This window comes from Haemaphysalis longicornis, unplaced genomic scaffold (genome assembly GCF_048455015.1).
Source record: "Haemaphysalis longicornis isolate Haplotype H1 unplaced genomic scaffold, Haemaphysalis longicornis Haplotype H1 scaffold_9, whole genome shotgun sequence".
Taxonomy (NCBI): domain Eukaryota; kingdom Metazoa; phylum Arthropoda; class Arachnida; order Ixodida; family Ixodidae; genus Haemaphysalis; species Haemaphysalis longicornis.
This window is the reverse complement of record NW_027526460.1, coordinates 149,978,745-149,992,457: the sequence shown is the minus strand read 5'-3', so window position 1 is coordinate 149,992,457 and position 13,713 is coordinate 149,978,745. Positions and strand designations below refer to the sequence as shown.

General features: G+C 47.4%; 1 protein-coding gene across 4 annotated transcripts in view; it reads right to left on the bottom strand.

The window, feature by feature from the left end:
• LOC144152230 (luciferin 4-monooxygenase-like) overlaps positions 1 to 9,185 on the bottom strand; it is a 52,021-nt gene extending 42,836 nt beyond the window's left edge. Inside the window, exons 1-3 of one of the 4 annotated variants that reach the window (XM_077683468.1) lie at positions 8,941 to 9,185; positions 6,113 to 6,363; positions 5,195 to 5,396 (exon numbers count right to left, since the gene is read on the bottom strand). In XM_077683468.1, the coding sequence (XP_077539594.1) occupies positions 5,195 to 5,396; positions 6,113 to 6,235 (325 nt within the window). In that variant the 5' untranslated portion in view covers positions 6,236 to 6,363; positions 8,941 to 9,185. Of the gene's footprint in view, positions 1 to 2,872; positions 2,976 to 5,194; positions 5,397 to 6,112; positions 6,364 to 8,940 lie in introns of those variants that run through there. The other 3 variants (XM_077683465.1, XM_077683466.1, XM_077683467.1) reach the window with 3 other exon arrangements.
• Positions 9,186 to 13,713: the final 4,528 nt, after the last annotated feature.

Sequence of the window (13,713 nt, the reverse complement as noted above, 5' to 3'; positions counted from 1 at the left end):
GACTTTGCAGAAGTCCACATAGTGAAATGTATTGTAAATGTTTAAATTGTGCACGGGAGCTTCGTGCAGTTGGGGATGTTTTAGGAGCACTTTACGTTTATATTAGTAGACTACGCACTTTGATTGTCTCCACAATTCCGTAATGATACGAACAACCTTCAAGAGCTTGATGTAAAGCGGCACTGCACAAATCTAGTGAATGTTATGCGAACAATCGAACATCACAAACCGCTGCTGTCGCCGTAGGCCTCGAGGACGATTTGCAAGGTCATTAGGACTATCAACGCGACAAAGCTGGACTTGCAAGAAAAGTGTCCATTTTGCAAAACTTAGACATTTTGTATGCTGATTTGCATGAACCACAACACTTACTCGTGTCGTTCATAGCACTGGAATGATTGGAGAACTTTTAAGCTGCGTGAAAAGCTTCAATCGGGCAAGCTCAACGCCGGCGCTTTTTTTGCCTGGAGGCAAGCTTCTCCATTCCTGCTTCAATTTAACGGCTACGCGAAGCTGCCCATTCCGGATTGGCGACGCAGCTGCACTTCTATTCCTACACCAACTGTGTTCTAAATGGTTTCACTTCACACCTCGCCACCCTAACAGATGTATTGCAGTTAGGAAGTTCGGGAGGGGGGGGGGGGGGGGGGCGATAAAGGCGAAGCTTTCCCGCCGAGCGAAACGTTTCTTCTCACCGTGGTCATGGATTCAGCATGCAAATGTCGTGGCTTACTCTAATTTAGTGTTGTACCTAGTGTTTTATGCTCCTGGTGAAATACTCTCGGGCTCCGTACAGTGGTAGGTGCAGCCACCAATGACACTTGATCGCTTTAGTGATGACCACTTCACGCTTTTGAATCACCCCTGACCCCCCGCCCCCCGCCCCCCCCCCCCCCCCCACCTCGGGGACAAGCCGTTGTACCCACTACGGGATGCCCTCTAGTCATTGGAGATGTGATAGCTGGATAGGCAAGTGGTCTCCCAACAACGGGAAGCTGGTTGCTGTAGAAGCGACTATCATCCCATTCCCCTCGGCTTCAGTGCTGGTCCTACAGGTTACTTTCGTCACTCGAGCACAGTGGTAAACTGGGACACTCTCCCTTCTAATCTGAACTCGTGGTTCACGACACCCACCCAGCATGACACCAATTTTCGTCGCCGAGTGCCCGGGGATGCCTCGCGGCCCGACATGGGAGAAGACTCGGCCAAAAACTGATCTTCGGCTCCTGCTGTTGTTGACTAAAGGCAAACAAGATGACGTGGTTTCGAGCGGGATCGATAGTGCAAACTGGCAAGGCTTCAGTAGCACTGCCTTACTACTGCTGCCATTCAGCACGAGGCAAGGCTAACAGGCAACACTTGCTTGACTATTTCACACGCTCGTTCGCTTTATTATCTTCAATATCATCGGTCCGGGGCACTCTCTGCCTTATCGAATTCCGCAGTAAGTTTCCGTATGCCGCAGCCAGAGCTTGGATGGCCTTATTTAAGAATCTGGAACAATTTGCCTCCGATGTCACCGCAGTTTTTTCCCAGCCATTGAGGCTGTATCAGTAACCCCGCCGTTCAAGTTTCCCCTAAAAAACGAAGTTTGTAAGTTCCCACTCATAAAAGCGTTTTGGAGAGTTAGTCGCCGTTCAGAATCGCAGAATTCTTAGCCGTGATCGAACAAGGTAAGCAGTACACTGCTGCTGTTCCCGACGCCATTGCTGAGGCATATAGAAGACCCAGGCCTCACGTACAATAAGACGGTGGTTCTGCTGCGGATTTCTAGGCACCTACGTCACTCTTGGCTCCAAGCGGATATTATTCCATTTCTCAAGCATGGGACTCGAGCGCAAACTTCAACCCATGCACTCATTAGCTTTGACATCGACGCGGCCAGAGTCGCCAGAACGAATGCTTGACACACGACTCCTCGTTGTTAAGTTCACTGATTTTGTTCTAACGAACTGCAAGAATTGCAACGAATTTCAGGCCCCACTTCTGGGGTTTATATTCAGACCCCCATTTAACACACTTTATTTATTGTTGAAGTAGCACGCGGTTCATGGCCGTGTGATGGGAAAAGGGTTGGGCGTGTTGTTTTATAGTCACACAGAAAAGAAGCGCTATTTGAAAAACACAGGTCGAGGCTTGTCCCGTCAACGCCTCGTCCTGTGTTTTTTAAATAGCGCTTGTTTTCTGTGTGACCATAGCCGTGTAACAACCAACGGTGCTCGATGTGGACATCTCGAAAACATGTGGCAATGCTAGTCGTACTACCATCTTCAAGCTCTAAACAGCCCGAAGAGGCAGAAATCCATTGTGATATTTGATTACCTATCCTTTTTCTATCCTCACCCCCTTTACCACTCTCTCCTCATTCACAACAGCTAGCGGCCATACCTAAGGATTTTCTCTCCACTTTTTAAACAACGGAGGTGTTGTAGATCAACCATTTTCGTCAGTATGCTCCCAGTCATGCGTCACGCCGGGGCATGACGTAAGTATATATAGGAGTCAAAGCAGCCCACTGCGTTGAACGCAGGCGAGCGACCAAATAATATCACAATAAAAAGGAATGCGGCCTACAAAGCTTCGTGGCTGTGACGGCGGGGGGGGGGGGCAGGGTAGAGGCACCTGATAGAAACATTATAACGGTCAGAATTGATTTCAGGGCGCCGCAGTGAAATGCTAATTCAGGCGGCCATGCAGTTACTTCTCCCATGACATATGTCGCTAGCGGACCATAGGCCAAGCACTGGTCACGTTATCTGGACGCCGTAGGAGGTTTTGTTTCGCATCGTGATTGTATTTTACTGCGTTTAAAGGGGAAGGGCTAGGTTCCAAAAGAATCGGGGGCCTCGCAAAAGCCGCTTCCCAGACTCACCAATCGAGGACATGGTGGTCCCGAAGGGCGAGTTCGTCTTCTCCGTGTTAGGGGAAGGAGAGCGGAGAAGGGCCTTTCTCTCCATGGTAGGAGGAAGTTTCAAAACCTGCCCTGACCTTGCAGAAACTGGTTTCAAGACAAACCGTTAGAGTGCGCACTGGTCTCACAAGACAGGGTTGCTCTCCCTTCTCTTATGGGTGACCGCCTGTTCACGTGCCAGCCGTCACAAGGAAGCCATAGCTCAGCTGTTCCAGGCGATTTCGCACTAGGTGGAACTAGGTTTTTTAGATGCGAAGCATCTCATGTTCGGGGCTATCTCCCTTCCTTGTCCTTGTCGTTGCGCTGTCCGCAGCCCCACTGCGCATGCTCGGTTTGCTCAACGCCCGGTCCCTTCTATGGCTCCTGGAGCGACAGTGTTGCCGGTGTCTTCCTGGGCCAGCATGAGACGAGCACGCTTCCCCTTTAAGGGCTCCTGGAGCGACAATGTTGCCGGTGTCTTCCTGGGTCGGCACGAGACGAGCACGCTTCCCGCGCCTTCGACGTATCATCGTCGTCGGCAGCGGTGTGCGTCGACGAGTCTCAGCGGGCCGTGATTACAAGCAGCCCACAACCATCCGGGGAACGTGCAGCGAAGTCATCTTCAGCAACTTTAGGGTTCATACATTACAACAGCCCTTGACTTGACATTTCACAGACCATAAGGCGGTCATAATCGAAGTGGAACGCCAACCACAGCTCGACGACACGTACGTTGAAAATGATGATGATAATGCTTAAATAAAGACAAACTCATACCACGTACAACGCCTCTCTCTCTCTCTCTTTAATTCCTCTCCACTCCAACATCCGCCACCCACCTCCAATAAAATTACACCATCTTCCCGTGGGGAAACCCTGAGTATAGTATGCGAAACATTCATGAGGTCAATGCAATTTCCCTTTTCGTAGTTCCAGTAAGTGAAAAGTGTAGTAGTCAGCATAAAAACCAAACGGTAAATATAACGGTAGCTACGCCCCTCAACCTCACGGAAACGACTAACTAAAAACTAATGAGCACTTGAATCGACCCCATGCCTGCTTCGCATACTACTCAGGGTTCCCCTACGGGAAGATGGTGTAATTTTTTAGTGATGTTGTTGGTACCATTCGCCTGACATATTGCTTCTTCCCAACTATTTTTCTTACGTACACTGATAACATCACTGTGGGGACCTTCCATTCAGTCTTGTCACGACAAGACGTGTACCTCCAGAAAGTATTCTCAGACTGCAGAAAATGGCGCAACTATATGAGCTTCACCCTCCCCAGCAGGAAACTGCTGTGCTCCTGTTGACGAATGCTTGTTTATTCCGCCCGCTTGCAATGGCCTCGATCACTCTGCAGCTGAATAGGGACGCCATTCCCATCGGAGTTTTTATTTGGGTCCTTTTAGAAATATTGGCATTAGTTATAGCATCACGGAAGTTTTCCTCTAGCCAACGGGGAGCCGGAAAACTGTTCCGCTTCATTCGCCGAATCTCGCAGAAGGCTGGTACGCCTGTTGGATGATAACCCATCTCGGTGCTGCAACTGCGGGGTGTTCTTCAGACATGGCCTACGACATTATGCAAATGGACACGGATCGCCTTGGGACGATCACCAAAGCTGCAATGGGCCGCATTAATTGCCTCCCCCACAAAACATGAAATACCATCTCTAGAGTCACGAGCCCTGCTAAACAGCCTAGATGATGCCGTTCATACGTGCCTTTGCCCTCTCGTTCAAGCATGGTGTTGTGCACGGACGACTTTTTTTGCGTCGTATATATGTAACCTCTATGATAGAGCGGCACCGCCTTTCCGACGACTAGAGAAGCCTATCTCTCGCACCAGATGCTGCAGTCCACGCCCCAAGCAAGACAACACGTCCAAACCCCTGCCTTCCCCGCCTCTAGACAGAAACGTTGTTTATGTTGCCTACTAGGCTCTTGTGGCGTAACCTCTGAAATTCAGGCTTTCATGGACGCAGGAGCAAATCAACTCTTTAAAAGTACAATCTTGGTGTGTACGTCCCTCACAGCCCTGAAAAAGAGGTGCATCTACGAGAACTTCCATTCTACCATGCGTTTCGTGACTGAATTCCATTCGGGGCAGTCACTTCGCTTCAAGCGTCTGCGCTTATTCATGAGGCGAAGGTCATTAGTTACATGGCGTCAACGCCACCAAGTGATTTACGTCGCACCCTGCGTATTTCCAGCCTGTCTGCACGCAATGACAATCGGGACAATTATATACGCTAACAATTCTTAGCTAGCGGTAAAAAGAGGACACTTTTTGAACTCACCTTCATTGAGAATGGGATTGGAGAGAAGTACCGAGGCGCCCGTAAATGTCAAGCTAAATAGAGCCACCAAGTTGTCCACGCTGTTCTCCAGGTGAACGCAGACACAGTCTCCGAGGCCCACGCCATGAGCCTGGAAGCCCGCCGCAAAGCGGCGCATCCGTGACAAGAACTCTCCTCTGGTTAGCTTCATTGTTTCATCTACCTGCGACAAAAATAAATAAACACTTTCAGTAATTTGCGTATTCACGCTGTGCGTTTGGTGTTTTTGGTTGGACATTCGGTAGAGGATGGGAAACTAAAATGCACTCCTATCCGTTATGCACCTATCCGTATGGCAGGGATGTACGTGGCCAAGAAAACGCTGGTTTCTTCATAAGGAGATCATAGAGGAAACATTTCTTGCTGCGCTCAAATCTGATTGCAAACTTTGGACATGTTTACTGTCATGCCTTATAATTTGCGCCTCTTTATTCGCAGCCGGTTCTGTAACTCCTGGCGCGAAACACTCCATCGGGAAGATTAGTGATAATTCTCGTCACGGCTTTCTCAGGATCAGCACGTCCGTTATCCACGTATCTTACTCACGCGCCATCCTGTTTACCTTTCGTTCGGCACGAACTACAGTCTATGAAATCACCGCAAATGGGCTTAACCACAACACTGCGGAACGACGAGGTAGCTTATTCTAATGCGCGAATGGGGCCAATGACGAATGGATGATATCGCGAGAGCTCATAGGCCCTCTTACAAGCTGACTGTTCTTTGTACTATGCGAGGCTTGTTTTTACGTTGACAGCGCCGCACTTTGTTCTGCAAATTGCTGCGAAAAAATTAAACACTTCTTGTTGTTGAAGAGTGAATTACAGCGGATACATTAACTCATCCAACATAAGCTACAGTCGTCTGGTTCTCTCTTACCACTGCCAGCTGTTCCGGTGCCCTGGACAGGAACTTGCTCATTGCTTCGTATATAGAGCATGACGGGATATCGACCTTCGGGTATGGCGAGTACACGACACCATCTTTGATTGTAGCCTTCATCTTGCTGATGCTTCAGTGAAGAGGGGTCGCCGAAACAGGTGTGGGTCTCAGTAGGTAGAAAACACTTGGGAACTGTAGAACGCAGGATTCCAAAAAAAGAAATATGCGATGCGGTGTGGAGGGACTGTCTGCATAAATGACACGTGCTTCGATTAGACACACAAAATTGTCTGTTACATTGCGATCACAAGAATTACAAACAGAAATTTGTGAAATCGAGCAAAATGGTTGTGTTGCTGTTATTACAGAGTAAGCGTTATAAAGACAGGCGTTTACTAGTCTTGTGGCGTCTTAATACTTGTTCCTCGTTTTTTGTAGACACTGTTCCCAACGTGATAAAGTCCTTTCCGTAGAAACCACGCACACCCCAGTAAAAATACAAAGAGAAATGCAATGCTACCATGCCCAGCGATTCTTTTTAAAAAACTACCACCTCCCCTCGCGGGAACCCCTGTGTAGATGCGACGCATACGGGGTTCATGTTGTAGCGTTCGACAGCGGAGGAACGGCGCTGGAACGATGGAGCGGAGCGGCGCAGGCACCGCGTTTTACAGCGCGCATAACGGTGAGGGGACGCGCCGGCGCCTGTGCGTCTGCCGCAGCACAATCCACTTTCCACAATCCACAACACAAACACAATCCAACACAATATACTTTAATCCAATCCAATCCAAATCCAATCAAATCAAATCAAATCAAATCAAATCCAAGCCAAGCCAAGCCAAGCCAAGCCAATCCAATCGAATTCGATCCAATGCCCCTCGCGAGAGAGTGTTCGCTATCGGAGAGGAGAGGGGCTGGGCGGCGGAGAGCGCAGCTGGCACGGCGAGGAGAATGGGGGAGGGGCGGACGCCGACGACGACAACGCCGGCGACGCCGGATGCAGGGACAAGGCGGGTGAATGAGATGCGGTCGCATCTAAAAACATAATGTCATTCCGATGTGTTTGTTAAACAAATCACCTACTCCTATACGCTAAAATTACACTTGATGAATGTCGATTTTACTGAATGCGATGTTTCCTGTAGTCACTGCGCCCGCTGTGATTTGATCTATTTTAAATCACAAAGAATTCGAAGTACTCAAACGACAGAAAAATAGCGATTTGCCTTTTTTTTTACTTTGGGTAAATCTCCCTCTACGAACAATAGAAGGGGTATAGAATGACATTAAATGCACATACACAAACAAACGCACACACGCATACACAAACGCCGATACACTCTCGCACACTTGAGCACACATACACAAGGTAAGCTCGAGTATGCCTCAGCGATTTGGGACCCTCACCAGCTATCATTTTCTTCCCTAATTGAATCGATCCAGAACTGCTCAGCTCGTTTTATTGATTCCAACTACTCCCGCACCGCCAGGATATTCATTATTGAATCTAAGCTTGGGCTTTCTAACTTATCATTGGAAAAGTATCTCGCATGTGCCTCTTTCACGAAATCTACTTTACCAATCCTGCTATTAAACGGGACCTACTCTCACCACCTTCTTATTTGTCTGAACGTATTAACCCCAGATTTAAAGTTTCTCGTGCCTAGCTCTCGAACAAACGTGCACTTCAATTCATCCTTACCAAGGACAGCCACCGACTGGAACCACCTTCCCGCCTCTATCGCAAGCAACCCTGACCCATAATCGTTCAAGGCCGGCATATTGAACATTGTATAATCTTTCCCCACTCCTCTCCGCCACGCCCTTCGAGGCATGGATAGTATTGTAACAAATACATAAAAATAAATGCACACTCCGTCTACACTTCCTCTGACAGCGCTAACTACGCCACCAAGTGCTTTAGCACACGCCACAGCTTCGTAGAATCAAGGTTCTCCACGGCTTGTGTGCACCTGTTCCACTCACGTGCCATCACGTTCAGGTGTCACTCGATACGCAGACTTGTACAGATTTTACGTTTCCAAATGATAGTTATGTGTTTTTGAAGCGGTCCCCATGGCCTCTGAAAGCAGCTAGAATTTATTTTCACTGTATACTTATAACGTTTCGAAGTACAAGAAGCACAACAATCTTTTAAGTGCAAGAATACACATAGGGAAGAGCACATCATAAACCGATTATCTTCGTGTCATGAGATTACAAGCACTTGGCCTCATTTCCTTTCATTGCATCAGTTGCTCGGCAATCGCGTTGCCATAAGCAGCATGGTGTGACCTCAGAATTGGTTACCCATTATAAAAAAAAATCTCCTGGAAACCTTCCTGGCATCTACCTTCGGGAATTCTGACGATGCAATTTTTGCACATTTCATGTGTTTTTTTCTCTGGGAAATTTAGAATGAAATGGTAGGTATATTTTAAAATATTTCAAGAAACACAATTGCGTGTTTCATATCACTAGAATAAATTGAGTAGATATCACTTTTCGCGCTATTGCTATGCCTCCACTTGAAAGATGTAGCATTTTTTTCTCATTTTTTTACATAAGCCAGCTTCTTTGTCAGGGGAAGCCAATTTAGTCAGCGTATGAAATATACTTCAACAAGTTTCTGCCTACCTTAATAATAGAGCTGTTTATTTATATCGTTTTAATAGGTTAACACAGCGGTGTTTTAGTATTAGTACCCAGCAGGGCCAAAAAAATAAACTTAAGCGATGTAATGGAACAGTTCAAAGCAAATTTCAGGCATTTATAACCCTGACTGACTGTACGATGACATGAAGTACTTCGACTTCTCTTACCTAATTTGCAGAGTGGGGTCCAGGTGCAAGGAGTGCAAATCTGGCGTTCGTTGCAGGAACACTTTTCTACCACTTGTAAATGTAAGGGGCAACGGAAGACTCAGATAACGAAGCCTGCGCGTGCGCAATCCTCTTTAGTGGCCACAGACGACCTCGCCGGCGTCGACGAGGCTTGGCAGGAACCCAGATCACACGCGGATCAACTTGCACTGTAAAAAAGACAGCGCCGGAGTGTCACGGCTCGAGAGGCTATTCGATGGGAGCATCGCCCCGAGAGATTTGAGCGATATCGACCAGGTTAATTAAAAACGGTATGCGAGAGAAACAATGGTCATTGCCGCACAGACCAGATGGCACTTTTGCTTTGGCTCGATCATTTTTTCCTTTCCCGCATAACATTTTTTGTTTTTCTTAGCCTATCATGTACACCTTCTGTAGGCGTGCTAGTGGTTTTGATTTTAAAAAGCACCGCTTCGTTTTGTGTGATTCAAAAGTACAGTGCAGCATCCAACACGCCTATTCGGCCAACGGCGCTCCCATAGGTCTGCGACAATGATTGACGGCACGCACATGTGCCGGTGCACGGAAAGCAGAGGTGACCTAGATGTAGGAAAAAAAGAAAGCTCTTAGAGGGGGAGAGATCATTGCTCGGTTTCTAATGTTTGAGACACTTTTAGCAGCAGAGCTGTTTGAGTTTTATTTCTTTCGTGGAGAGATACGGGGAAATTATCATTATCGGCGCAGCGGAGAAAGTAATAAAGCTAGGCCAAGAAGTGTGAGGAAATGTGGCGAGAGTGCATGGAGCCCACGAGCAAATGTTGGGAGTGTGCACATCAAGAACAATGTACTTTTAGGGAGGTCCCGGTTATGAAGCCTAGGACCGTTAGGTCGTGAAACCGGCAACCGAACCACTGCGCCTCCCTAAAGGCCCGAGGGGTGGCGGGGTTAGCAGCGACGGAGAACGACATTGTGTGCAGCCAATTGGAAAGAAAAAGGGCTTTGTTAGCACGCAGTGCGCAACACCTGCAAAAAAATGGCCCGATAGAAATTTTGACAAATGTTAGGGACAGATGGGTTATTTTTAAGTGGAGCCAAACTACGAAATGAAATAGCGATTGTAGGTGCCCATAGCGTGCGAAAGAACATTCCCTCTAGAATTTCGGGGCCGCCTCATCACGAAACAGAAAGGCAACGCATATATAGGTTTGGTTGGTTGGAAACAAACAATAAAAGAAAGAAAACAACGGCAACCTACCTACCCTCATCACCCCCCCCCCCCAAATTAAGCACGAGAGAACACAATTAAAAGACCGCCGCACCATGAAACAAAAGAGACGAACTAGAGGAAATCGCATGTTACGTGAGTCCGTCCCGTTATAAGACCGGCTTCTATGCGATCCAATTCATGGCGTGATCTCTCGCGTTCCATTCTCCTCGGCAGTTCACGTGAGTTCGCGCCTGAAGTTGGGAGCACACACGCTGAGTTCACGCGACAGACGCCGAGTTTGCAAAGCTGGTTTTCGTGGGTTCTACCGCGTATTAACGCGGTCTACTTTGAGGGAGAGTGCAAAACCTGCTGAGAAAACGATTCGGGCCTGCCAGTAATAGACGACTTTCAGCAGCAACTTTGGAAATCCATGCGAGGTGCAACAGATCCGTCTCCGACGAAGGGAGAGCGACCGCCAGCCTAGCTAGTGCACTACTAGTGGAAGCTCCGCCATTTTTTGTGAAGGTTCTATTCCTCGATATTAATGGGGCGCTGACACAAAATTTTGAAGGCGAGATAACTTCGCAGATAGATTGGTGTGAACACACATACATCATCTGCAAAATATCAGCGGCGAATACAGCCTAGAACATATTTAAAATTAATTTTAAGGTGTGCGAAACGCAACCGAGCACCCAGCAGAGGACCACGCGCAATCGACATCGCGTGGATATTTTGTAAATAAACAACATCCAAACACGTCACTCGTATGTGTTTGCCCCTTCCGGCCTGCCGGCGTTTTTCGCCGGCTGCCCGGCTCGCCGCTCCAAGCGGAGGGCGGAGCTTCTGCTCTCGAGAACGAATGACCCGATCGTTGGCGGCGGAGGCGCCGTGATTTCGTCGGCCCATCTGGCAGCTGGCAGTGACCAAAGTACTACAGCGATTCCAGGCACTCTGTTTTTATTACTTTTTATTTACATTGGACGCGAAAACGCGCGAGAGACACGAAAAGCTCACTGAGCGAGCACCATGGTCGCTGTGCATGCGGCGGCCACGGCCGCGAAGTGGCGCAGGCTGGTGCAGGTAGCACGAGTGACAGCTTGTTACCGCTGCACGAAATTGGGCCCAAGTCCCAACTATGGCAGCTTATATGAGAAAGAGTTAATGATGCGATGGAGGGTTGCATTACAAATTGTCATCGGCCCCGCTTACGAGAGCGGCAATCGAATATCCGCCGCAGTGCTAAGCCGAACACATCTGTAGGCGGGCCTGTAGGCAGACGGTCCGGCTGCTCCCAGAGCGCGTCTTTCCAGTGGCCACCCACTGTCTCGAGCGTCGCGCGTCGCTCTTTAGCCGCGGTAGCATTTGCACTCGCAGCGCGTGCGTCACGTCCACGGTCGCTTTTTAATTAAGCGACTCACGATATCAGTACGCGGGGGCATTCGCGGAAACTGGGGCGCTGCGGATTCGACAGTGCTACGGCAGCTCTGCGCTGTGATATCCCTCCGACGGTCACGTGGTCAGCTTTGTTCACACAAAATCCATCGTTTCGCGGCTCCCGCTGAAACCGAAACTGCGACTGGCCGCATTGAAAATGCCTCTAATTAAACAACCGTCGCACGCTGAAGCAAATGAGGTTTCTACAGGTGATAAGTAGGTCACTAGCTAGTTATCGCAGCAAAAAAAACAAGACGCAAAATTTCTGTGTCAGTACCCCTTTAAGTGTAAGCTACCTTGCACTGATCGTTTATCAGGCTTGAGGCACCACAAGATAGAAATTTATTTTTTTTTAATCGTCCCCATTAACCGCATTCACGTGAACATTTGTCTGCTCTGCCAGCAACGTCAAGTTGGCGTTTTTATAATACGTGTTGCTAGTAAGTACCAACATTAAGGAAGCAAATGTATTTAGGAGGACCTTATTCTCCTTCAAATTTGCGTGCATGCCTGAGTGGTGTTTGGGTTCACTTCTTTACCCGCCTATTTCAACTGCTAGAAATCTGCCGCCAGCAATAATCAACGCTGGGAAAAAATATTGAACAAATTGAACAAATACCATACACCCCAATCCAATCAATTGCAGAGCAAGCATCGACAGTGAAGAGTTAAGGCCCGTTCACAATTTAAACGAATCGACGTGATTTCTGTCGCTTTCGTCGTCCCGCGGTCGTTTTGTTGTTTGGTCTCGACCAATTTTTGTCGCCGCGATAAAACTCGCGTCGCTTTGTCGCATGTGTGAATAGACCTTTAGAACACACTCAACTGCCCGAAGGGTGGTTGAGATAAGATCCGACAAAGTGTGGCTCGTCGACCTCTTCAATTTCGTTGAAAATGTTTTTTATTTCATTCCCTGATTACTCCAATGTCAGTCCCTGATTATTCCAGCCGTATTTTCTCTAAGAAAAGTTTGCCTAACAGTTACAAATATTGAAATGCGACAATTTGGACCAACGCCGCTACATGCTCGCGCCCCTCGGCCAACTTTACCTACGTCTAGGTACAAAATATTATGAGGGGCAATTCGTAAATTTCCTATGAAAACGTTTTGCTGCTATAAAAACATACGTTTACCGCAATAAAATGTAAATCCACGGAGACCACAATTTCGTTGTAACTTTGGGCCTAAAAATTACTAAACTTACTTAAGTGACAATTTTAAAATTTTACTCTGACGTGCCCCTTACAATTCTAAACAAACACACCGATTAATATACACGTACACGGCACGATTAAGATGCAACGAGCACAAATGTTTGAAGAAAAAACCGAGAGACAAATTTCAGGAGCCAATGTGAAAAAAAACATCTTTTATTTTTTTTTAAATTACGACCAAATGTACGGCTTTACATGTACGCGCATCGCCATCACAATTATGCAGCATCATGTTGATTTTGCAGCTCGCAGAGCGCGAGAGAGGCGCCCTATCTGCCCGTCTCTCCACGGCGTACTGCAGTGATTGCGACTTCCCTCGAATTGGTATAAATTATGTATCTTCCGTATAAAAAGCAAATGATGCGTTTACAGGTGCAAGAAGTGATAATTTAACAGAAAAATGAAATTTTCAATGTCCACGTTTGCACCATAACAACCAAACTGAGCTCTATGTAAAGTCTAAGATTGGGGAAGGAACTACAAAACACTCGGGTTCAGCCCCATTATAGAAAAGGGCTATTTTCATTGTTATGAATTTCTGCCCACATGTTGGCTGCTAAATTTACTTTAGTTAGAAGAAACACATCGCATCATGTTGATACTAGAGTGTGTACAAGCTGCCATTCCTATAAAAGCAGCACAGCTAAAGTATAGTCTGGAAATGCGCGCAGTTGTTAACAGAAAGGAACAACGTTCGTAGGTTCATTTTTTAGTGCTTTCTCGGGTTTTTTGAGAGAGCTGACACTCTTCCTTTTGGTGAGCTATTTTGTTTTACCGAGCTTATCCATATTGTCAACACACTGGATCCGTGCACACCGCAGTTCTAAATTCGGTGCATCTGCTCTATAAAATCGGATATTTCACAACAGAAGAAGTCGTAGCCATTTTTTGGTTTTGAGTTTGCCAGGAATACC